Source organism: Panthera tigris, chromosome A1, assembly GCF_018350195.1.
Source record: "Panthera tigris isolate Pti1 chromosome A1, P.tigris_Pti1_mat1.1, whole genome shotgun sequence".
Lineage (NCBI taxonomy): Eukaryota > Metazoa > Chordata > Mammalia > Carnivora > Felidae > Panthera > Panthera tigris.
In genome coordinates this window covers 150,073,823-150,100,424 of record NC_056660.1, presented here as the reverse complement: position 1 = coordinate 150,100,424, position 26,602 = coordinate 150,073,823, and the positions used below count along the sequence as shown (strand labels likewise).

Genomic DNA, 26,602 nt, shown 5'->3' with positions numbered 1-26,602 from the left:
GGGACTATGAGAGAAAGAGAGTGTGAGTGGGGCAAGGGCAGAGAGAGGGAGACACAAAATCTGAAGCAGACTCCAGGCTCTGAACTGTCAGCACACAGCCCAACTCGGGGCTCGAACTCATGAATCATGAGATCATGACCTAAGCCGAAGTCAGATGCTTAACTGACTGAGCCACCCAGGTACCCTGCAGTATACTTCGGAAGAGCATGTTGTTTTGTTTTTCCCAAATGAGGAAGATGAGAATTACATGGAGGTTACAAAGCATACTTTTGAGAAAGAAATAAGCCCCTTTCATCCATTCTTAAATAAAAGAAAGTAAAATTTTAAAAATTACCCCCTTACAGAAAGGTTTTAAGGGCAATTCCAGGAATGGTGATTGATATAGTTTGGTTACTTTTTTACTCTTTGTTCTATGTTTAGGATTTTCTTTTTCACATCAAAGAATCTTACTGGTCATAATTTTGCAGCCTGCTTTTAACTTGGGAAAGAAACACTTCCCATTAGAAAGACTAGTCTAGGGGACCCTGGGTGGCTCAGTTGGTTAAGCCTCCGACTTTGGCTCACATCATGATCTCCCAGTTTGTGAGGTAGAGCCCTGCGTTGGGCTCTATGCTGACAGCTCAGTGCCTGGCGCCTGCTTCAGATTCTGTGTCTGGCTCTGCCCCTCCCCCGCTCACACTTGCTCTCTTTCTCTAAAAAAAAAAAAAAAAAAAAAAAAAAAAAAAGATTAAATAAACATTAGAAAGACTAATCTACTTTTAAAAAATAGCTATATTTCACTAAGTATACATGATAGCATTTGACTCATCTCTAATTGCTAACTACTGTTTCTAATTTTTTACCATTATAAGTATTGCTACCACGAATACTTTTGTTCATAAAGCATTTTAAGAGTAATGTAACTAAAGTGATTTTTGTCCACAACATTCATTTAAATGGTATTTTTTAAGGGGAAGGAGGTGATCAACACAAAAAGGTCTCAGCTTTCTAGGTATTTATGTCTAATTAGGAAAACAATATACTATAGTAATTTGGGGGGAAATTACAAAGGCACCTTGTAAGAAAGAACATAATAATCCTATTTATTAAAGCAAAGAAAAAGCAATTTTAATTTCTCAGAAGAGGAGCTAATCAGGAAAACATTCTGTGAACAATATGGAGCTGGTCTTTGAAACAGTGATAGGTCTTAATGGTTGAAAATGTTCCAGGTCATTGTGGGTGTTGAAGGAGGAAGTAACTTTTCTGCTGTTCTTAAGTTATTTGAGAACAGTTCTCACTCAGGACATTGCAACTTTTAATAAAACAAACAAACAAATAAGCCTTAACAATAAGCAACCAAGACTTGGATCAAAGATTAGACTAATTCCCTTGCCAAGAGTACTGAATTTCTTCCTAATCTCCCTTATCCACGTCTTTTATTTCCTTTCAAAATTTTCCCCTTTCTTTTTATCTGTCAAAGACTCTCATCTATTTTAAAGAATGGAAATAGGTAAATCCCTCTACTTCAACACATGTAACCAATACAAAACACTGTAATTATTTGTGGGATAAAAAAGACAGGGAGATGCTGCCTTTAAACATATATGGTATGCATTTTAATCTTTAGAAAACATTACGTATAACAGATTTTTCACACTGTAAAAGAAATTAGAATATTAAAGGATATTAATCAAGGGTTATTTATCAAATTGTCAAATACCAAATAAGGAACATAGAACTCCATGATCTATTAAAAATGATAAGCAGATAACGAATACTGACTGTGATTTCCTCTCGTGGTTTTACTCTGGCAGGAATAGATTCCATCCTGATAATAATTCCAGTCTTACTGTCACATAGGAGGAGATGCTCTGTGAACCTCAATGAGGCTGCCAGGTTTAGGACGGATGTAAGAACCAAAGTGTCAGAAATGAAAGAGTAAGACTTCACAGGATGTGTTGTTACTGACAGACTGATAGCCAGTTTCCTTCTCCACCTTTTCTTCCTCAAGGATAGCAGCTGCTTCCCACAGATACACAAGCAGAACGACTCCAATCCTTCTCTACCACACTTATCATCTGCAGATGCCCTGGGGCTTGTCTATTTACAACCTTGTCCCTATAGAGCAGAGGTGGAACCCTCAGGGAAGTTCTGGATCCGTTAGCAGCCGGTCTGTTTCACAAACTATTTCTCAGCCCCACCCCACCTCCAGCTACTTCCAATGTTGGTACTTAAAATTCCCGTATCTTTATCACATTATTCATCCCCCTTCCCCCCCCACCAAAAAAAGAAAATTTAAAGTAAAAACAACTCATACACTCTGTCTCTAGGCCCCTTTTTCATATAAAGCAGGCTTCTTTTGGGTGGCTCAGAAGTGGTTCCCATGGTCTTTCGACCATTTATAGCTTGGGTATCATGCTCTCCAGGTACATGTATAGCCACTCCTGCCTGCCCAACCTTCTTAAATTTCTTGTTACGCTTCCTAGTTTACCTCCCAAGACCAGCTTTACAACAAAACTAGATACTGGCAAAAAGAGATCCTGTAAGTGAAATTGTAGATACAGTCACGTCTTAAACAAGGATCCCAAGTTGTGAGATTAATTTCTGGCTTAAAGGTGCTCTGTATATCCACCTCAAGCCTGCCTCCAGTACCGTGGCTTACAGCCAAATAAAAAAGGCACAGAGTTGCTGGGTGCAGATTTTGGAAAAAAACACAAATTAAGAGGTACACGGGAGTTTCACTTTTTCCCCAGCTGATGATATATATTTTTTAAAATAAAAGGAGACCGTCCACATTGGAATGTATTAAATAGGCAGAATTCTCCTCCTGGTTTCTCTGCTCTTGTAGATGTTCCTCTGGCTTCAACTGGTATATATGAATAGTGAAGAAACATCTGAGGATCAAATTCCACTGCCCCGAGGAAGAGGAGCGCTGCTGGACGCACTAAAGCAGGTAGAAGAGATGACGGAGGGACAAACAGGTCTGTGGAGATCCGGAAAGTCTCCAGGAAGGGGCAGCCTGGAAAAGGAGAAGGTAAAAGAAAGCGCGTGGCTGAGTTCAGGCAATTACTGTTGTCTCAGCACGACCACGGCCTGTGATTTTTCTCCCTCACTAAATCCTCTGGGGTCAGTCCCCACCCCGTTCATCAACCTGCGCCTCCATCGCCTCCCCGGGCGAGGATGCGCTCCGGCCCAAACCACCCAACGTACCTCCGAAGCTCACGATCGCAGCAACACCCCCCGCCCGCCCACCTACCTGTGCTGCGCCTGCGCCTCCCCCCCGCGCACTCTCAAGGTCAGCACCGCCCCCAGCCTCTAACCTAGCACCCACGGAAGTGGCATTAGAGGACGTCCTGCGTATGCTCACCTCTGCGTGGCGTGGGGTCGCAGGCGTTCAAGGAAGGGAGGGACTTCCTGTCCCGCGCGGGCAGAACTTCCGCCAGAGCCGGAAAACTCTCTCCCTCGCGTTGTTTAAGAGGCTCCCGTCTGCAGGGTGGGGAGGGAAGGTCCAGGACGGTCCCGGGGATTCCAGGGCGTCCGGTCTACGACCTGTCCTTGGCGCCATGGTGAGTCCTGGTTTGAAGACTGGAGTAACAACAGTGGGAAGGAAGGGGCCATGAGGTCAGTCCTGTGAAGGTAGCCAGTCGGGTTCCCGGCTGAGGATGGAGCAGGCGAGAGTAGTGGGATGATTCGTGGGGGCAGGACCCCGCACCTGTCCCGGAGTGCTGAAGCTCCTGGGCCCCTGAGGAGGAGCATCCGCCCTGCCCAAAGGCGAGGTTTGTCCAAGAGTACCTAGTAGGTAGCCAGAATGTTCGTGGTCCATTCACTTTGTATGGCGTGTGGCGCCAGGTGGTCCCTAGAGCTGACCTTGCCGGGTTGATCTTTTCCGCCCCTCCCTCCTCCTCTGCTGCTTGGCAGTGGCCAAGAACTTAAGATCTTAGAAATTCCTTTAGCTTTTCCAAGTTGACACAAAGGAACCCTTTCTTGTAGAGGATCAACACTTGTCACCTAAGATAAAGGGCAAATTCAGCTTATCTTTCAGACTCAGCCTATTTGAAATTGGGAAGGGTGTCATAAAAAATTCAGACTCGGTAAGGAGGGATTTTATTCGAAAGGAATATTGCAAAGGTCTGGGGAATGGGACTATTGCATAGGGAGAATGTTCTAACCATAAGATTGGCAAGAGTCTCAAAGGTTAAGCAAAAAGGTTTTTCTTTTATAGGGAGGAGTAAAATAATGGTAGGAAGAACCATATGTGGGGAGGTGAGATGAAAGCATAGTACATTGAACAGTTAATCAGAATGTTTTACTCTCAGGCCAGTCTGTTCTGAGGAAGAGCTGTTAAAAAGGAGTTGTATGCTGCTTCAGACTGAACCGGGGGAAAGAGGATCTTAACCAGAATTTCAGTAACAAATGTTTTGTTTCAGTTGATGTGTGGGCACATGCAGTTCAGCCAATCACTTGTGAAACAAAGAATGGGAATTTGTGGGCTCTGTCTCTGAGCTTGTCATAGGTAAACACGTGGGGCATCTGTGAGCCTTACCTAAGTCATGTGGGTACCAGTGGTTCATTGCAGTAAGCCCTTTACAAAACACAAAAGGGTGTAGGGGGTATTTCTGAACCTTTGCTCTTTTCCAAGATCACAGGGATCTGGTAAAGTTCAGCATTGTCAATTATTTGCCTATATAAAAGATTTCAAATTCTCATCTGGAAGGGAGTGTGTCTTGGCATTTAGTTTCAGTGTACCGTGTTTATCCAGGACCAAATGTCGACCTTGTTCAGCTGTTGTGTACGATGTTGGACTTTCAAATGACTTAGAAACTTCAGTGAATGTGAAAGAAAAGAACTTGAAAGTAATGTGGTTTCTGGTGTACTCTACCAGCTAATGTAACATATGATTCTTTTTGGTACTCTGTGTGTTTTTAACTTCAGTGAATAATACAGTTTTTGTTCATTAAGAGTTTTTTTTCTTTTCTTCTCTTTTATATCAGTGAAATTAAGACAAAGATAGGGTATAGTAGAATGAGAAGGAGCCAAAGACAATAGTTAGCCTAACCACCTCCACTCCACTCTCTCCCTAATTTGACATAAGGAAGAGTCTGAGGTCTGGAAATAAGCACTGGTTTCCCTAAGATAACACTAGTTTGGCATAGTCAGACTACTACTGACTTAAAAACTCAGTAAAAAATCTCCACTTCTAAATTTAAGCTCAGTTTTTGCTTATTGGTCTGAAAAGCAGAGGGTGAAAATACAATAAAAATCCTTAAATTTACAATAGTCACAAAGAAGCTGAGTGTGAACTTACGCCCAGTATTCTGTAATACTAGAAGGAGAACTCCTCCTGCTATCTCAAAAAATATAGTTTTATTTTAGGTTGAGGTAAACTCATGCTGTTTCTCAAAATGTCACGTAAGAGAATGTCACCTGGAGAAGGTCACCAGGGGCCAACTAATTGACTCTCCATTCTGGTATTGCTTATATTTTTGTGTTAACTTACTTAACTCCACTTAAGTGTTCCCAGTCATGAAGTTGATAACGTCTGTATATGCAAGTTTAGGCAATATATGGAATCCTTCAAAAGAAAAGGTTTAGACATTAAATGAAGTGAGGGGTTGAATTTATTTTGAATACAGCTTGGTTAAATTGAGAACTTTTTCACAGCTTGGGCCTAATGCTATGCAAAACAGGCTGTACTTGAACTCAGAAGACCCAGATTCTGCCCATTATTAGTTCCATGAATTTGGAAAAAGGAGTCAAGTTAGGTAAGGGTTCCAGTTTCCTCCTAGATAAGAGAAGTGGGGCTTGATGGAGATTAAAACATCTTTTTTTTTTTTAAGTTTACTTATTTTGAGAGAGAGAGAGAGAGAGAACGAGCAAGCTAAGGAGGGGTGGAGAGAGAGAGAATCCCAAGAATCTGCACCGTTGCAGAGCCTGATGTGTGGCTCAAACTCACGAACTGTGATATCTTGACCTCAGCCTAAACCAAGAGTTCTTAACTGACTGAGCCACCCAGGCACCCCAAGATTAAAATACTTTCTAATTCTCACATTTCTGATTCTTTAACTTTCAGGACTTTTTTCAGAAGAGGTACATGTTTCTCATTCAAAAAATTTTAGTCTTGGGGCTCCTGAGTGGCTCGGTCGGTTGAGCGTCCCACTTCAGCTCAGATCATGATCTCATGGTTCGTGAGTTCGAGTGGGTTCGAGCCTCACGTCGGGCTCTGTGCTGACAGCTCGGAGCCTGGAGCCTGCTTCAGATTCTGTGTCTCCTTCTCTCTCATCCCCTCCCCTGCTCATGCTGTCTCTGTCTCTCAAAAATAAATAAATGCAAAAAAAAAAAAAAATTTAGTCTGACTTCCACTTTTTTCCTTACCCACTTTTTTCCTTACCCTTTTGATTTTTCAAGTTTGATTTTTTGTTTTTTTTCATTCTCCTTGTGTTTTTTTTATACATCATGTAGGTAATACTTGGAATCTTTGTACATATGTTTGGCCAGGTATTTCACTATTGTCCTAAATACTATTACAGAATGGAAAGCAAAGCGTTGGGACACCTTGATTTTACTTGTTTTAATTGATAAAAATTCACTCTGTTCTTTTATTCCCTGGTACATTAAGTAGACCCAAACTCAGTAAATGCCTGTGCATGTAATAAGGTTCTTCTATTGTGAGCAGATGAGAGTAGGATTATGGTCCAGACTAAAAATACTTAGTATTCACTCTTAAGTTTTTCTTCCATGTTGTAAAAATTGTTAGTCTATAGACAATTTACTAAAGGAATGATGAAACTATTTCTTTTCTTATACTTTTCTTTTTGAAAATTACAAATCAGCTGTAATCAAATAGATCTTTTTACCATTTAAGCTTATTTGCAGGACAAAGTATGTAGAATAGAGCTAGTTCCTGGAATTGGAGGTATCTCATGGCTTGTTTTATTTATGTAGCATTCTGTGGTAATTTTTATTGCTGGGATTGAGCTATGTTGTCTGTTGGCAAAAAAAGGGCTGTCAACTTCTGCCTTACTCATTTAGAGTTAATGAGAAAGATTAGGGGGCCGAAAGGGGTATTGAGAAGAGAATGGTAAATGTTATAAGAGGTATGTATAACGTGCTCAAAGAATAGAAGAAAGAAATTCTAACAGTAGGTGTCATGTAGTAGGTGACTTAACTGAGGACACTAGTTCTTAAATTTGAGTTTGTGTAGAATTCACCTGTGATGTTTGATAAAAATGCTTATCTGGGCCCCATTAATGGGAGGTAGAGTTTCAGAATCTTACTTTTAATTAAGAGTTTTACAGTTAAATCTGAAATTGGCAGTCCTTAAACCATACTTTGAGAGAACTCTAATGCAGACTTTAGTGGAGGTATTGGAGAGATTTGTGCTGGATGATGATCAAACATCTGCAGTTTATTGATATGGTGGATTCTTTTAATTGATTTTTGAATATTGCACTAGCCTTGCATCCCTGGAATAAATTCCGTTTGGCTGGGATATATAATTCTTTTCATATGTTGCTGGGTTTGATTTGCCAAAAGTTTAGGATTTTTGCATTTATATTTATAAGAGATAAAGATGATCTGTAGTTTTCTGGGCTGAGTGCTTTCTGTTAAGGAAGGTTATTAATTGTTGATTCAGTTTCTTTAATAGATACAGGCCTGTTCAGATTGTCCATTTCTTATGTCGGTTTTGGCAAATTGTATCTTTCAAGGAATCAGTCCATTTCATCTAGGTTATAAAATCTGCGGGCATGGAGTTGTTCGTAGTGCTTCTTTATTATTTTAATGTCCGTGGAGTCTGTAGTGATGTCACCTGTTTTGTTTCTGGTATTAGTAATTTGTGTCCTCCTTTTTCTTAGCCTGACTAGGCTTATTGATTTTATTGATCTTTTCAGAGAACCAGTTTTTGGTTTCATTGATTTTTCTCTATTGATTTCTTCTTTCCAGTTTTACTGATTTCTGCTCTAATTATTATTATATATTTTCCTTCTGCTTAGTTTGGATTTAATCTGCTCTTTTTTTAGTTTCCTAAGGTGGAATTTTAGGTGTTTGATTTTAGATCTTTTCTAGTATTTACATTCAATGCTATAGATTTCTGTTTAAGCACTGCTTTTGCTATATACCATAAATTTTGATAAGTTATGTTTTAATTTAATTAAAAATATCTTGAGTTTGTCTTGGTTTTTCCTTTTTGACCCATGTGTTATTTAAAAATGTATTGTTTAGTCTTGACATATTCTGGGATTTTCCACTTTTCTTTCTGTTTACTGATTTCTAGTTTAATTCCATTGCAGTCTGAGGGCAGACATTGTATGATTTCTGTTTTTTTTAAGTTTAAGGTGTGTTTTATGACCCAGAATGTGGTCTTTCTTGGTGAATGGACATGTGTAGCTTCACGGATGAATTCTCAGGTTTTATCAGTTAGCCATATAGTGGCAGAGATTTGGGTTTCTTCCCACATCTCTGATTTTTCCTGTGACTTCTCTCCTTCACTACTTTCCTAAAGAGGCTTAGTTCAAATAATAGTAGAGACTGTTCTCGTGGGTAGCATTTGGTTTATTTAAGATTGATTCTTAAGACTAGCTTATACTCTGGTTTTGGTCCACTTTTTAAATTTAGTTCTTTTGTTTGCTCTGGAGTAAAAGCGTAAAGCAAATTTGGTTGATTTTAGAAAATCAGAAGATAATTGAAAGTGTTCGTTTCTAAGAGAGAACTTATTTTCTTAATGTTGTACTGTGGTTTTGCCCATGTTACTAAGTTGAGCGAACACAACTTGCCCCAAAGAAACTTTGAAGAAACTTGTCTATAAAGTGTCTCTTTACTCTTTATCTACCACCTACAAAAAAAAATCTTTGAAGGTCTGGTAGAACATTCGCTTGGTTTTGATTGAAATGATTATACCTTTTCCTTCCCCAAACATTTAAAAATCATGGTCTCTTCTCACAAGTACTGTTTAATCGATTATTCACTATTTATTAAGCACCATCTGTATGTCAGGTATATCTGTATTCTTGGCCATAGGGATATAACTTTATTAAACAGGGATAATACTGCCTTTGTGGAGCTTATGTTTTACTGGGAGATTCTGATGATAATGAAATGAGACATAATATGTGTTGGTTGTGATAAATGCAACTAAGAAAGATAAAAGCAGGGTGAAGGATAGAAAATGATTAGGGTGGTTGTTTTATTAGTTAAGTTATTCAGAGAAAACCTAAATGAAGTGACAGTGGAACAAGTATGATTTAATATACATATGTATATATCTTCAACATACATGCCTGTTATCTGTGAGTACATATTTGGGAGCTATACCCTAAACAATTACTATAATGTCATGCACAAAGCTCATATTGTCTGTAGCTATATAATTCTTTCAATAAAGTTAAACATTATCATTTTTCCAAACAGTGAACAGGTAAATAATTTAAGTATTTTTTTTTTTTTTAGTTTTTTATTTTTTTCAAGTTTCTTTATTTATTTTGAAAGAGAAAGAGAATGAGGGAAGGGGCAGAGAGAGAGGGAGAAAGAGGGAGAGAAATTCCTAAGCAGGGCTCCACACCAGCAGCATGGAGCCCAACGTGGGGCGTGAACTCACAAACCAGGAGATCATGACCAGAGCCAAAACCAAGGTTCAGACATCCAAACTACGGAACCACCCAGGCGCCCCTTAAGTATATTTTGTGTTTTTTTCCTTAAAGAAACCTCTATAATAGTAAGTGATGTTTTATTTAATAGATTGGTTTGTGCCACATATTTTTAGTCTTTTAGTATATTTTTTGAGAGAATATAACTCATTAACTCACAATATACTGATTTTACATTCATATCTTTCAGTTACATAAAACAGACTTAGTTATTCCATTGTTAAAGTAGACTAAAATATCTTTGTGATTTGCCCATAATCAAAAGATTTAGAAAAACCTGGTATCATTTCAGCTTTTGATTCTTTGATGTTGAGACTCAGGGTCTTAATATCTGATTATAAGGTTGTATTTATTTTAAAAAAATCTTTAGGTAGTATGAAAAGCCAATCTGCTCATACATGCTCATAAGGATGATTTTGGGGAAAGTACAATAAATATATGGCATGGAAAGTATGCTTGAACTAGAACTAGATGACCTCTGGGGTTTGACTCAAGTTTTTGTGATTCTGAATTTGTGAAACTGAATATCACTGATATTCACTGATGCACATTTAGTTGAATGTATATTGAAGTGACAGTGGAGGGAATATTCAATTTGTCTTTCAAGAAGAGTTTCACAGAGGATTGATTGGACTAGGTCTTTTAAGGGTAAGTAGAAGTATGTTAGGTGGGTAAGAAATTGAATTTTACTTTTCCTCATTTTATTTAAGTAAAAGTATTTATGTACCCTACTTACATTAACTCATTTAAATCTTCATGAAGTATTTAATCTTGGATTTTTTTTTTTCCACCTCCACTTTTTTACCTGCTTTTTTTTTTTTTTTTTACCTCTATTCCACAGATGTAAAAATGGAGACACAGCAAGATTAGAGTAACTCTTCCAAAATGAAACAGTTATTGGTGGTGGAATTTGACTTGAACGCAGGCAGTTTGGCCATTGTATTGTTGTGCCAGTCTTATTGTTTACATTTGATAGGTTTCAACTTATGAGAGGAGTCATTTCCAGAACATTTTCCTATAGAAACAACATTAGGGTGTTATATTTCTAGAAAGTCTTTCCCAATCTAGTTAATAACTTCTATTACATCTCATATACTATTAAAGAAATCAATCATTACTGTCATTCATAGCACTAATGATTAGCCTAATTCAAGTGCCAAACAGGTCTGACATTGCTGCATTCACTCAAAATAAGAATTCAGTCCTTCATATTCTCTTCACCTTAATTGCATCCAGTTAAGGCACTCCTTCTGTACAGTGTTAATTTCCATTGCGCCTCTAGTATAGACTTGTAGTAACATTGATGAGGTGAGGAGCAATTAGAGAACTGGAGATGAATTGGAATTTCTTGTCATTGTTAAGTATCCAGTGTGCTAAAAGCCTGTCTCAGCCCATTTCTTTTCCTGAGGGCTTCTAAGGATTGGCTTGCTCATATTCTTTCACTTGGACTACCTGTTGCTTATAGCTAGAACTTAGTTTTCTCCCTGAGTTGCAAATAACATAGTATCATAGGGTACCTTGCATTCCCTACCATATGGTCAACGCACATGATAAAGGTTATTACTACCAGTAAATTTTTTTAAAAGTCACCTTGCCATGTTACTTACTTCCAGCTGACCATAACTGTTTACTTATCATAAAGGTCTTTTAGGGAAAAAAGTTGAAGCTCTGGATGATATTGATGAGTCTTTGCAATACATTCTTGGAAGTAGAGAGGTTTGGATTGTGAAGAAGAGATGAGATGGAAAATAATAAGGGACACTAGAGAGAGAAAGGGAGACCTTTCTCCTCCAGAAGTTAATTATGAAGAAAGAACTTAAACAAGCTGTTCTTCTCTGTATTATAAATATATGAGTATAGATTGCCATCATATGATGTCACAGATAAGGCACTATAAGGCTATGGTAGGCTATGGCTTTTTTTTTTTTTAAATAAACATGATACTTTTTTTGATAAGTAGTAGACGCCTTTTGAAATACTAATCTGATTGCTTATTTTTTTTATGTAGTTATCTGTGTCTGCCCTTTACACAGTGCTTAGCTGATTTTTGTTATCTTTCACCATTTGATTGCCACTGTTTGCCCAAATACAATGATTTACCTAGCAAAGCAATGCCACACTTTCCTGCTTTTTTTTTTCCTAAAAGAAAAAGTCATATTGGAGGATTCTGCTCCATCATGACTTCATTAAGTTCATTATGTTTGTTAAGTATTTTTATCATTTCAGAAGATTTTAGTCATTTTTATGATCAGTATAAATGATTGATTAAAAATGTTTCCAATTCTTTGTGATTTATGGGCATATGTATTCAAATATGAATGTTTATGTCTTTTGTTTCTGAATATAGTCTTGCTCAAAAGAGAAGCCATGACTTTTTTTCCTGAAAAGTTTTACATTATTAATAGTTACATTCATTAGTAGAATTTTCTTAACTTTAAATTCTTGCTTATTGTCTTTTCCCTTCCCTGTATTAGGTTAATTAATATTAGGACAGTGAAGCTTCACTTTATCATTTATTACCAGACAGCTTTGTTGGTTGGGTGGGTCAGATGCTAACTAGAATTAGAATTAATTGTAAACTAAGTCTGTTTTCTAATCAGGAGGGACAGATAAGAAAGCTTTGGTAACATTCATTGTAATGTTAAATCATAACTAACTGAAACATTAGTTGGTTAAGACTAACACTATTTTTGGGGCACCTCAGTGTCTCAGTTGGTTAAGTATCTGACTCTTGATTTCAGCTCAGGTCGTGATCTAATGGCTTGTGAGATCGAGTCCTTCATTGGGCTCTGAACTGGCAGCATGGAGCCTGCTTGGGATTCTCTCTCTCTCCACCCCCCCCCCCCCTCCCCTGGTCGGTCTCTCTCTCTCTCTCTCTCTGTAAATAAATTAAGTAAATAAATAAACTTTAAACAACTGTTTTCTAACTTGATTCTGTTATTCATTGAGTACTTTTGATTTTGATAGAGAGCTTCTCAATCATATTAGAAGTATTGAAGGTCATCATAGTTCTTTCTCTTGATAGTCACTGAAGAAGAACATTTCAGATCATCAAGAAAAGGAATCCTTTAGTAGGTAGAATTGGCCAAGTATCTGAGATAAACTTAAAAAACAAAACAAAATAATATTGTAAAACTCTTGGTATTCACAAGTTTCCTGAGAGAAATTCCTGCAAACCACTAACTGAGGGAAGAATGCTGGGCAGTGGGCTAGGTATACTCCTTTACATCAGAGCTTGGAGCTCTGATTTACTTTCAGGTCTCCTATAAATGTTAGCTCATTTAATCCTTATGAAGAAGGGATAATTGTTCCTATCAGCAGTAACTACACTTCACAGGCTTTGATGATGCTTTAGAAATGGTAGGTGTGTGAATGCCAGTAATCCATTGTGTTTTTAATTAAAATAACTGCAATCATCAACAATAAGATCTTTTAAGAACTTGGAGATCATTTGCCAACTCATATCTTTTGTAGATAAGAGTGAGTCCCAGAGAGAGCTAGCTCGTCTATCTGTTATTAGTGACAGCGAAGTTCTTTGATTCTAGTATGGTTAATTATTCAGTACATTAAAATATTTACAGTAAGTGCATCTTTCCAACAGTTACCATTAGGAGTGCACCTTAAATTTTCTTGGCTTTTGTGTGTGGCTTAAAATTTAGAGTTAAGCTAAAATTTTTATTTTAAATTTGTTTTGATGACGTTTTATTAGTGTACTTACCAAAGTTGTCGTTCTTAGTTTGTTTAAAAGAAAGTATTTGTAACACAGACTTAAATTGCATTAAATTGAGAGTATTGTCTTATAGAAACAGACTACTTTCTCTGAGATACAGTGTATTGTCTTTTGATCTTAAAGTGAATAATTTTCTTTTTTATGCTAAAGTTTAGTGCTTGGCACATAGGAATTGAATGTAGTGAAGGACAGTAGGCAAATTTATGCTTTATCCTTTTATTTCATCTAAAAGGTAGTATTCAATATATATTGAAAACCTGCCGTGTTAGGCACTTTCCGGGGAGTTGGGTTAGGGCTCAAGAAATGAGATGAGTAGTTTCATTGGAGGAGAGATCCGTAAATTGTTGGTCACAGTTGAGCGTGATAAAGTCTGTTTTGGAGTGATGTATATGCTTTTTTTTTTTTTTTTTTAACAAGGAAGGTTTTATAAGGGAAGTGAATATTGAGGGATGGGTAGGAATTGGTTTGAAGTTGATGATCCATAAATGCTAAATACAAATTTATTAGTTGTAATTAATAGCTTCTTTGGATATAGATCTATAGGGGTATTTTCTGTAATGTCAGAAAATACAGTTAAGGAAGAGTACTACATTTAAGAATGCCGTCTTCCATTGAACCTTTTATTTGTTACTTATTAGTACTATAATGGAACATTTATGAATGTCTTAGAAAAAGGTGAAGTGGCTTGTTACCATCTTTAAAAATATTGCATTCTTCACCAGCATTTTTTTAAAGATTTTTTAAAAATAAGTGTTTATTCCACACTGTATGTTAGCCAATTTGACAATAAATTATACTTTAGAAAATTAAATAAATGTTTATTCATTTTTGAGAGAGCATGAGCATGAGAGAGGTAGGGGCAGAGAGAGAGGGGGCCAGACGATCCAAGGCTGGCTCTGCACTGATAGTAGCGAGCCCCATGTGGGGTTGGAACTCACGAACCATGAGATGATGGATGACCTGAGCAAAAGTCAGACACTGAGTCACCCAGGCATCCCTAAAGAGAATTTTTTATTTTTATTTACTTATCTTTTATTTATTTACTTTTATTTATTTTATTTTTATTTATTTATTGAGAGAGAGAGAGAGTGCACACAAGTTGGGGAGAGGGGCTGAGGGAGAGAGAGAATCTTAATCAGGCTCCATGCTCAGTGTGGAGCCCAACACCAGGCTCAATCCCACGACCCTTGGATCATGACCTGAGCTGAAATCAAGAGTTGGACACTCAACCTCAACCAACTGAGCCACCCAGGGACCCCTCTTCATCAACTTTTTAATGACTAAACAGTTATTGCTTTATATAAGATCTTGCATAATTCATTCAAAGTAACTGGAAAACTATCTTTTAAAATAAACAGCTGTTAATTTCAACACTAATGTTGAGATAGTTAATGAATTGTATTTAATTAGAATGCCCTCTGTTCTTTTGAAAATGTCTATTTTTGCCCTATGTTGGTTGGTCTTCCACTTTGCCTTACCAATTTATGTCAAGAAACATGTCTTCTCAAGTTTATTTATAAATTTAATGAAATTCCAAGGAATGGTTTTATATCGTCATCTCAAGCAAGAAGTCTGGAGTTGTTTTTGAATATAGTTATATCAAATTCATGCATGCTCCTATGTTGTATGTGTTATTAAGATATTAAGGATGTACTAAGGTATTTTATTGAGAATTTTTGATTTTTGGCCTTAAAGTACGTTAAATTTCTTACTCTCAGTTGGAAAATAGCAAACATTTCTGCTCATACTTTTTACTTTAAAGAATTAAAAGCACATTTTGTGCTGTGAAGCACGATGCTGGCAAATCAAACAAATTCTGTAAGCAATTAAATTCGAAAACCCATTTAAATTCAAATCAGAGCAGTTGGTAATTATGTTTTACAGTTTTCTTTCTCTGATTTTACCTTCTTATTTATATAATTCTATTGGTAGTATTATTTTGAGGTGTATGAAGTTGCTGTTTGGTAGGTCAGAACAGTTAAGTATCTGTGATTTCATTAGATTCGTTTAACAAATCTATATTAAATCAGTAGGTGACCTTATTCTTTCGCTGGTTTTCTATCAAACCCTTTGATTATTTTCATTTTGTTTATTCAGCAAAGTTTTCCTTTTCTTATTTTCAGACCTGTTTAACTGTCTGTAAGGGCTGGGGCTAAGTAAGGACCAGGGTACTCACATAATGAACCCTAAGATTCTAGAAATAGTCTATTGGCAAGAATTCTCCTTGCTTGTTAATGATTGTTTAAGGCTGCTTTTACCTGCTTTGGCATTATATGGAAGAGTTTCTCATCTTGATTAAATCTACACAGCCCTTAAACCTATTAGAAGTAATCTTTATTATTATTATTTTTTTAACCAGCTTGAGTCTGTCAGTCATCCACATGTATATCACACCTTTCTTCCTGAGTTTCTAGACCTCTTCTCAGTCACATTGCCAAGATCCTGAGCTTGGTTTGTTTATTCTTCAAAGTCTCTCAAACTTTGTCCATTCAGGTTTTAAATTTAATACATCTCTACACTACTTGTACTTCTCTTCAGTAGGACACGTCTCATAAAGTTTTTTTCAGCTTGCACCTTTGGTCTCATCTATTTCTGAATCTTAAGTGATTAAATTCCCACAAACCCGTCTCTAGAACATTCAGCACCCATCCAACATTGGTTCCTTCCCTTTTGCCTTAAGCATGTTTATTTTCCTCCTTATGAGGGTATATTTTAAATGTATTTTCTTTGTCAACCATTCTAGTATCCATCAGATTTTCCTGTTATTGCTCAGTTTCTTCAAAGAATAATTTTTTCCATTATTTCCATCTAATCTTTACATAATTGCTTAAGTTTTATTCTTATCTGCTGATACTTCCCTTACAGGGATAATTAATAATTTTATGCCTAATTCCCTTTTTTCTCTAAAAATTTTAATTTTTTGGTTTTTCTCTTCCTTTTTTCTTTCTTTCTTTCTTTCTTTCTTTCTTTCTTTCTTTCTTTCTTTCTTTCTTTCTTTCTTTCTTTCTTTATGTCTGTTTATCTTTCTTGTAAGCTCTGTGCCCAGTGGGGGACTGAACTCACAACTCTGAGATCTGGAGTTGTACACTCCACTGACTGAGCCAGCCAGGTGCTCCTGGTTTTGCTTTTGTTTTTGAAGCTGTCTTAGTTCAGGCTTTTTGGTGTTCATTGGATTATTTCAGAGGGCTTCTAATTTACCTCTTTGCTTCCAATTACTTTTCACTTTAATTTTCTACTTGGTGGCATAGTTATCTTTCCAAAATATATATATCTTTCCAAAATATATATAATGGATTTGGTTCATTCCAGTCTTAAGATCCTGAACTTATATCCGAGTACCTGAAGAAAAGTCCATTATGTGCAACCCCTATCAAAGTCTAAAGCATGTGGAATTGCTCATTGTTTTGGATCTTGCCATTTACTCTCTGTACAGGTTGGTGTATCTGTCTAAACTTTTTTCTTTTTCTGTGTGAGAGTGGGATACTTCTTTAACCTTTTAACACTAATTCACATGTCACCTCTGTGAACCAGTCTTTCCCAGCTCTCCCACTTGGATTTAATCACTGCCTTTCTTGGGGTGCTCCCATAACACTGGCACTGACCTCTACCATACCACTTATCACATATTATTTGTAGGTGGCAGTCAGGAGTGGTTAACACTGTAAGAGTTTGATACAAACACCTGATGCAAGATATGAGTTATTCTCTAACCTTGAACTTAGATATGGATTGGTTCCAAGACCTAAGATAGACTAGATTGTAGCCAAAGCAGTGGTATTTACATATTGAAAGATAGAATAGTTTTTATCTAGGTTTTTGTCTTTGGAAAGAGTATATCAATTGGAATGCAGTTTTATCAGTTGAAAGTCTAGAAGTTTAGCCAGATTTAAACATATTTATCCATATCTATTTAGGGTCGAGAGTATTTTACCCCCTAGCTATTCTGTATATTCAAACTTCAGCACTGAATGAATGAGCTATCCCTCAGTGCTGCCTTTTGGTCTCAATCACTACTCACCAAGCAGCCTACTTATTATTTGACCTCCATAGGATCATTAAGACAGTGATTGAATGGAACACTTAGTGTACTTTAACATCTGATCTACTTGATAGTTTATGTTTCACTGTAAATTAGTTGATAAAATTCTTACAACCTGATTATTGCCAGTCTGTTTCATGTAGATTGGTTGTACCAGTGAAGCGTTTTTTGTGTGTGTTCTGAAAAGCTGAGAATGTAGCTAAGTTGCTGTCCTTGGGAGGCCTGCCTGAGGCTTGATGTTCCTGCAGTTTTCATGCACATTGTCTCTAGGATTCTACAATCACCCAAACCAAAATATCCTGAAAATATCTTTGAGATTGTCTTCATTTTTATTCTACAGTTGTTTTCCTTCATGTTCATTCACAAAGTTTGATTGGTTTTCTTCTGACATACTTTATCTTTTTTTTTTCTTAGTTTGAACTGCTTCTACGTTAGTCTTAGGTTTTCTTTTTAATTAATATATTTCTATGTCTCATTTTTCTTATATGTTACTGGCATTATTTCATCTTCCTATCCTGTTTGCTTAAAAGTCTTCCAAGGTGATCTTATATGTCCTCTTGGTTTTGAAGACTCAACAATGTTAGATTCTGTCTTCATTTTATTTCCTCCAATTCTTTGCCCTATAATACAAAAAGCCTGCTTTGGTTGAGCTAAGATTTTCACTGTTGCATGGTTACTCTCTGTTCACATTTTCGTTTAGCCTCGAATTCCCTCTTACTCTTTATCTCTGTGATATTAGTTTCCATGTTAGGTTTCACTCTATGAAACTTTTCTTTCTTCTTCTTCATTTTTTTTTTGTTGTTGTTGCTGTTTTATTATTTTTGAGAGAGACAGAGTGTGAGTGGGGGGAGGGCCAGAGAGAGAGAGGGAGACGCAGAATCTGAAGCAGGCTCCAGGCCCTGAGCTCTCAGCACAGAGTTCATTGTGGGGCTCGAATCCACAAACCATGAGATCATGACCTGAGCTGAAGTCGGGGGCTTAACCGACTGAGCCACCCAGGTACCCCATCTATGAAACTTTCATATGCAGTTTGTTCAGTTTCTCTAGCTTTTGTTCATAGTACTGTCCAATTTTGTCCTGCAATACTGTCTTAATTTGTTGGTACCTAGTATGATAATCTTGGATTTTAAGTTCTGTTAAGACATATTCTTTTGCAGTGTTGCCATTCATTTAGTTGTTCAACAAATATCAAATGCCCTATTGTATGCCTTGAACTATTCTAAATGTCATTGTGCTAAGTATTTGGGATTTAAGTCTCTGAAACACAAAGTTCCTTTGCCAACTTCTTGATAACAGCCAGCAAGATATTGGATATATGTTAGGCAGATAGCCTGTACTTGTAAATTAAATTTTTATTTGCTTTTCCTATTTATAGATATAAATAATTTCTACAGTGATATAATTTGGATTTGTATCATTTTTCACATTGTTTGACCGAGACCCTAACTAATTCGTCACATAATATATGGTGATATACAGTTCTTATCACCAAAGTAAGAGAGATTATACCTGCAGTACTGCTACTGACTTTAGCACAGTTCTTCCTGTCATACCTGAGCTTAGCTATCTTAGTGCTGCGGGGTTAGCAATTTTTGTTGAATACTGATCTGATCCTACTACTTCTCATGGGTTTCCTGTTGCCTTTAGGTTACATTCTAAACCCTTTAGTTTTGAAGCAGATACCACTGATGGCTCATTCACTCAAGCTGAGCTCATTGGATTTTGACTCAGGCTTTAACATCCAAAATGCCCTTTCATAGGTTTTTACCCTTAATAATTTCTTTCTCTCTCTCATTTTACTGTGTTCTCAGAATCTTCTGCCTATCCTCTCATCACTTTGTATCGTAATGGTCCCTTTACTCTCCTAGTTCCCTGGCTGCTCATTGGTGACTGGGACTCTGCTATTTCTCCCTATTGCATTTGAGTGATCTAATGCTCAGCACATGTACTTTGTTGCTCATTAAATGTTCATCGAATGGGCTGAATTGATTTAGTGGAAAAAGCTTTAGGTTGGAAATTAAGGGTCTGGGTTTTGGATAAGTCTAACTTTGATCTTTGTTGTTTGAACCCTGATTTCCTCATTTATAAATTGCTCAGAGATAGTTTAAGTGCTCAAAGTGTGAATTCGAAGTTTTATGTAAATCTAGGTTGAAATAACAAAATGTATACCTTTAAATTATTTGAGCATCTCTTAAGTCTATCTCAACATGTCTAGCTATCAGTAAAAGATATAAACAGTCAAGAGACAAAAATTAGGAAGGTTATTGGGTAACGTTGGGTGCTCTGATCAGATGAGGGGCCACCAAATGTGGGGTGTCCCAATTGGATAGGGACCGGTGGCAAGGCAGTGAAGAATTCATTCAAGGCATAAGGAGATAGAAGTTTACTGAATACACTCAAGGGAGTGGCTGGCAGGACAATAGAGCAGAGGCTGCCACAGGCATTGGTGAGGGGCCACATTATAGGGTGGAGTGAGGGAATGTGGGGACTTTGGAATTTCCCCTTTTTTGGTAATCTTAGGAATTGTGCCTGGTTGTAATTGGTCAGTTAGGGCCTATACTTATTTTGAGGTGGGTTGCTTAATGAGCTTGTTTGCAATCAGCTGGGTGGTCTGTCGTTGCTATGGGCCCTTTTGCTTTACTCAGGTTAGCTTTGCTCAAGCCTATTGCCTAAAAACAGCCTCTATAGGTAATATCCTCTTTCCTTTTTCTCCCTTCTAATTTATTCAGGGAGATTATACTTGAAATCGTTTGGGGGTGTCTGAGTCCCAAGTGTATATGCAAATATGCCTTCTAATGTTAAACAGCATGTGCTTTGTTTCAGTTGGTTAGCAGGAGAGCTAGTTTAATGAAACAAAACAAAATGTCAACTCTACTAAGTCTGACACAGTATTCTGAGTTTTATTTTCCGTATTGACAAGCAAGATAAAATGTTGATGTTTGATATATTTTATTTCTTGGAGAGTTGTTTAATTTTCCTTGGTAAGAACTTTTTAAACCTACCCAGAAATGATTACTGACAAAACTTGAAATGATTATTCTTCTAGAGACTAAAGGCAAATAACTTTGTCTTGCTCTTCATGGCTTCAGGTTAATAGATAATAGAAAGTTATCTTAAGTTGAAACCTAAGTTGCCGTAGTATTTCACCCATCTTGGGTCATATGAGCTATTTCACGAACATTTTTTCCCACTTTTAGTTATCAAGAGAATCAGGGCCTACTGGCAATGAATCTAGACAGAAACCATTACTTTGGTTAAATTTTGATGCATTAATAAAAGCATTAGGGCTACTTGAGTCATTGATCCATGTGGTTGTGTTTGAGACTTGAGCCATGATGGACTTTGTAGCCTCACTATATCTCTCCCCAGTTTAACAGTTTTCTCTTGTGAAATATTTGATTGTTTATGGCTAAATGTATTTAATCATTGTCTTTAATTAAAAATGAGAAATATTCAGGGCATTTTATTTTTTAAGTTAAACAGTTCAGTAATCCTGCTTTTGTATAAACTTAGGCATACATAGGCACACCTGAGTGGCTTAGTCGGTTGAGCGTCCAACTTTGGCTCAGGTCAGGGTCTCATGGTTCATGAATTGGAGCCTGGAGCCTACTTTGGATTCTGTCTCCCTCTTTCTCTCTCTCTCTCTGTCTCTCTCTCTCTCTCTCTCTCTCTTTCTCTCTCTTTGCCCCTTCCCCGCTTGTGCTCTGTCTGGCTCTCTTTCAAAAATAAACAAACATTAAAAGAAAAAACTTAAGCATACATAGATACTAAGTTGGGCAGTGAAGGCAGGTTATTGGAATGATTTTTATTTATTTATTTTTAGAATGGTTTGTTTCTAAATTTCAAATTGTTGTGTCCCTTAGTTAATGAGTTGAATATTTTTATACTTTAACACATTAATCCCTAGAATGTACACTATAATTGCTAATTTCATAGTAATGTCTCAAAAGTTTATTTAAGTTTAGTATTAATCTATTAAATTGATAATATATAACTGGTAACATACAATATAATAATTTTGGTGAAATAATTTCCACATAATCTTACCTCTCTAAAAATTAGATAACATTCCAGGAAAGATTCATTGACTTCTATTAGAAAGTCAGAAGAAGACTGACTTATATAATAATACATTTAGGACAGTATATAGATGAGCTTTGGGGAAAATATTTCTAGCTTTGTTTAAAAAGGTAGAAGTGGCAGGGTGCTTTGGTGGCTCCCTGAGCCACTGGACACTGTTAAGTGTCCCGACTCTTGATTTCAGCTCAGGTCATGAACTCACGGTTCATGAGATTGAACCCCACATTGGGCTCTGCACTTGACCGTGGGGAGCCTGCTTGAGGTTCTCTCTCTCTCTGCCCCTATTCCACGTGTGCACCCTCTCTGTCCCAAAATAAATAAGTAAATTTAAAAAAGAAATCTATTTGAAAGAAAAAGTGGACGTGGTATAATGAATAGTGTTCAGGTTACATTTTTGCCTTGAACATTTTTTAGTCAAACATTAGCTACTACATTGAGAACGGTGTTTGCCCTTCTTGGTGTTCTCTTTAATTCTTCCTTTGCCTCTATATTTGATAAACTTTTGAATTCTGCACAAAGATATCAGAATGCATTTCTCTTCTCAGTACCAGAGATACCACTGTAATTTAAAGCTTCATTATTTCTGGTCTGGGCCATTGTAGAAACCCAGTTCATATTTCTAATTATCCTCAATCTGGTTTGCTGATACTTGTTTTTGCCTTTGCATGGTTTACATCTTCACTTCTGCATCTATCAGCAATATCATGCTTAGTGATTTGAAGCAAAAGGAGAGAGTTGAGCAAAATACCTCTCTTTCACTGTTCATCACATTCCATCATATATATTTCCATATCAGTCTTCCTGAAATGCCATTTAATACCTGTAACACTTACTAGATATGACTAAAATATGATTTCTGCTATTAAGGAGTTTACACTCTAATAAATTGGTATATGTATATTTGTGAGAGATTGTACTAGATGACCTTGAAGATTCTGTGATACTATCACTTATTTCTTTAAAGACTAGATTGAGGTTCGCTTGGTCCACAAAACTTTTCCTGACTAAAAACTTATCTTCTGCTTTTAAGTCTATAATCTCAAATAGACCAACCTTCTGACATACTTGCTAATATATTTCTTGGCCTTGTTCTGCCTGAAAGAGTTCTTTGTAATGGCATTCATTGTATGGAGATTGCAGAACTTCTATCACAAACTACACAGAAAATAGGGTAGTAAATTCAAGTGATAGGAAATGTGAAAGTAGAAAGGTAAAAATGTAACCTTTGATGTTAGGTGAATATAAAAGTGGTCTGAACCTTAACCCAGTTGGTAAAATTTAAGGCAGTAAAATATCCACAGTAAAACGAGAGTTGAGGCAGGTTTCAAAAGCATTTTAAAAGCCGTCCTGTTTAAGAACCACTTTTACTTCCTTTTTTTAGAGAACTGTCTGTACATATTTTTCCTCTTTTTTTTTTTTTTAATTAGGCATTTGGTCTGTTAGTACAGTAGTTATTCCTCCTCATCCCCACCATCCACTGTTTCACTTCCCATGATTTCAGTTACCCAAGGTCAATTATGGTCGGGAAGCAGATGATCCTCCTTCTGAGATACGGTCAGGTCAGTAGGAACCAAATGCTATGTCACAGTGCCTGCGACATTCGCCTCACTTCATCTAATCACGTAGGCATTTTATCATTTCACATCATTACAGGAAGGAGGGTGACTGTAGTACAGTAAGATATTTTGAGAGAGAGAGACCACATTCAGGTACCTTTTATTACAGTATATTGTTGTAATTGTTCTGTTTTGTTATTAACTATTGTTAATCTCTTACTGTGCCTAATTTATAAATTAAACTTTATTGTAGGTATGTACGTACAGAAAAAACATTGTGGATATAGGATTCGATACTATCCAAGGTTTTGGGCATTTACAGGGGGGTCTTGGAACATACCTCCCACTGATTTGGTGGGGGGACTACTGTAGTTGATTTGTAAGAACTCCGTTTATAATATCTAATAAGGAAATGATCCCTCTGTCATGTGAATTACAGATGTCTTTTCCCGGTCATTTGACATTGTTTATATCATTCTCTATTGCAGAAATTTGATTTTTCTTAATTCATAAAGTTTACTTTTTAGAGTAGTTTTAGGTTCACAGCAAAATTAATTGAAATGTATAGAGTTCCTGTGTACCCTTTGCTTGCACATGTTCACCCTCCCCCTCTATCACCGTTCCACCCCACAGTACTACATTTCTTACAGTGATGAACTGTTGGTGGCACAGTTTGTTATAATAAATGAAATTTGATTTTTTTCAACTTAGTTTTTAGTTTTTTTTTTTCAATCAGGAGACTTGTCAGTTAAAAAAAATTTTTTTTTAATGTTTATTTATTTTTGAGAGAGACAGAGATCATAAGAGGCAGAGGGGCAGAGAGAGAAGGAGACACAGAATTTGAAGCAGGCCCCAGGCTCTGAGCTGTCAGTACAGAGCCTGACGTGGGGCTCAAACTCATGGAGTGCAAGATCATGACCTGAGCCAAAGTCAGAGGCTTAACCCACTGAGCCACCCAGGGGTCCCGAGACTTGTCATTTCTTGAAAGCCTTCTCTCTTCTTGAAATTTAAAAAGTTTTCTTACAGAATTAAAATAAAAACTTCAAAAGAGTTATAATAGAGGTAATAACAATGACAATAACAACAAATAGTATTCATACATATGGAACTTTCTCTGTATCAGGCATAATTTATAACCACAGCTTGATTAGGTAGGTTAAGTGAATAGCTTTATTTTATAGGAGAGATAATAAAGGTACATAATGTTTAAATGACCTTTGCAAAGTCATGCAACTAGTAGTTAGTTGGCTGATTTTATCCCAGGCAGGTTGGGTCTAGAATCCATGCTCTTAAACCTGTACCCTATACTGCTTCTTTTAAACATTTTTATATTTTTATGTACTTATTTGGTGTATTATGTTTGAGGTAGGAATTCAGCCTTATTTTTGGACTGCTTGGATAGAGGGAGGAGCTAGCAAAGAGGAGTATGAAGAATTGATTGTCATGGTGTGAGTAAAGGAAGGCATGTGGTAGGCCTTGTGGGATACTGCTGAGATTTAAAATAAGGAAAGATAATTTGTTAAGATGAGGTGATATTGATGGTAGATCTTTCAATGGAATGGGCTGAAGCAGAACGTCAAATGGGAACTGTGTGGGGATGTAAGAACATAGAAGCAACTGGAAATAAGTCTTTTGTCAAGTAGCTATGAATATTAGGGAGGAGGGCTGTGTAATGAGGGAAAATCATTGTTATGTTTCAGAAAGATGAAAGAGACTTACAGACGTTACAATGCGGGTAGGAAGGATTCAGATACAGAAGAGATTTTAGAAGATATAGTAAGTAAACTATTCAGAGGTTGACGTTCCTGAAAATCAAAAGGAGGATGGGCTCTTAAGCACATTTGCAGGGATTTGTGTAGAAGATGCTCATTATTTCCAGAGGGTAGAGGAAAAGATGGGTGCAGATACAAATGATTATGAGCTTCTTGGTGAAAAGGGAGGGTTTTCATTTAATGGTGTTTATTTTCTTTGTGAGTACAAGATGAGGGAGGTTGGAAGTGTGGAGATGGGGAAGGTTTTGAATTCGTTATAGTAGAGAATAGGGAGGGACTGATGAGAGTAAACTAAGGAGGCTTTTGGACATTATTGAAGGCCCACCCACTGGAAGTTGGTGATGACAGCACGAGTTAATTTTTTTTCTAGTAGTGACTTTTAGGCCAGTTCTGTCATCACACTTAATATGGTTAATGCTCTTTAATCATTCACTTAATCATTTAATTGTTCACTACCACCTTAGAAGTAAAAGGTAGGCATACTCCTTTTAAAGCTTGCCAAGCTCGTGTTTTAAGTGTGTTGAATAGAGTAAGTTTGGAGAAAGATGGAAAAAACAACTACTTTTTACTTCATTTGGATACCCTTAAATAATGGAGAACGTTTCTTGGGAATTGATTTTAAATGTGCATGCTAACCCATTTAACTTTTATTAACATGGATGTTACCCTTGGGGAATTTTGTAGAGGATTATGAGATGAGATTAAGTGTTTTAAGCTTAAACATGTGGTCTTGAATGCTTAAATGTCAGAATAATAATGTATTTTAATTGTAAACTCATCTTTTTTAAAGTCTAATTTTTGGAATGTATACAAAGTTTTCCACCAGTGTCCTCAAATCTAAATTTATTCATTGTTAAACTTGTTTGTTTGTTTGTTTGTTTTTTTATACAGGGTGTGATAGGTATACAGCTGGTCGTTACCATGGTGATGGCCAGTGTCATGCAGAAGATTATACCTCACTATTCTCTTGCTCGATGGCTACTCTGTAATGGCAGGTAAGGCAAGGTTAGGCTGTGTCTGGTACTTTGAAATCTCTCTTTAGTTCAAGTCTCAGACTGATGGACTTACCAGAAGTTAAGCGTGAATTCCTGTTTTCTAAAAACATGACAAAGGGAAGTTATGAGAAAAATCTAGCTTCCTTATTTTTCTTACTTTAGATATTAGTAGTTTATTTTTTTTAGTACAAAGGTAATGGGATCATGGTGAAGAATTCAGTCCTCCCCCTTTCATGTCCCCTTTTGTCCATTGCCATTGAAAATAGCACATCACTTTTCCCATAGTTACCTCCTTAAACAGTTGGTCAACACAGGGAGGCGACTATAAATTGAAGTGATTAAATGTTTTTACCATTGTTGGGAAAATGACTGAGAGCATATATTTGATTATTGATGACTCATTTGAGAGTTTATTATGAGAATTAGGGATTCTTTGTTTTACTGCAAAGAATTTTAAACTTTAACTTAACAAGGAGAGGGCAAAGTTATTTTGCTGGTTTTAATTTTGTCTACTGTGCTGTAAGCTTACTACTATTCCCAATCCTTCCACAAAAGAGCTCAGTTGCCTTGCTGATACGTGTACAATAAAATAATGTCACAAGTAAGGAAGTTGAATATAGGGGATATGAGACAATTGCAGGAAAATGCCCTATAGAAATACATGCCAAAATCCTGTGTAATTATGAAAGGTAAGTTATAGATATGGTACCACAACTATAGTTTTATTCTAACTGTTCATCTCCAGTAAATAACTGCATTCTCTTAATTTGTAGGTCTAGTTTCTTTTGTTTAGACCTTTTGGAATTAGAA

The 26,602-nt window shown here is 36.7% G+C and overlaps 1 protein-coding gene and 1 long non-coding RNA gene across 8 annotated transcripts in view; one reads left to right on the top strand and one right to left on the bottom strand.

Annotated features, from left to right (window-relative positions):
- The window catches only part of LOC102965287, a 33,944-nt gene extending 30,618 nt beyond the window's left edge, over window positions 1-3,326 (bottom strand). For all 3 annotated transcript variants that reach the window (XR_006218832.1, XR_444718.3, XR_006218831.1), the window contains exons 1-2: window positions 3,236-3,326; window positions 1,762-2,998 (exon numbers count right to left, since the gene is read on the bottom strand). This is a non-coding gene — a long non-coding RNA (uncharacterized LOC102965287). The remainder of the gene's footprint in view (window positions 1-1,761; window positions 2,999-3,235) is intronic.
- Window positions 3,327-3,374: 48 nt separating this feature from the next.
- Window positions 3,375-26,602, top strand: part of TMEM161B (transmembrane protein 161B) — a 71,904-nt gene continuing 48,676 nt past the window's right edge. Inside the window, exons 1-2 of one of the 5 annotated variants that reach the window (XM_015536516.2) lie at window positions 3,375-3,545; window positions 25,689-25,792. In XM_015536516.2, the coding sequence (XP_015392002.1) occupies window positions 3,543-3,545; window positions 25,689-25,792 (107 nt within the window). In that variant the 5' untranslated portion in view covers window positions 3,375-3,542. Of the gene's footprint in view, window positions 3,601-25,688; window positions 25,793-26,602 lie in introns of those variants that run through there. The other 4 variants (XM_042989613.1, XM_042989608.1, XM_007079771.3 and 1 more) reach the window with 4 other exon arrangements.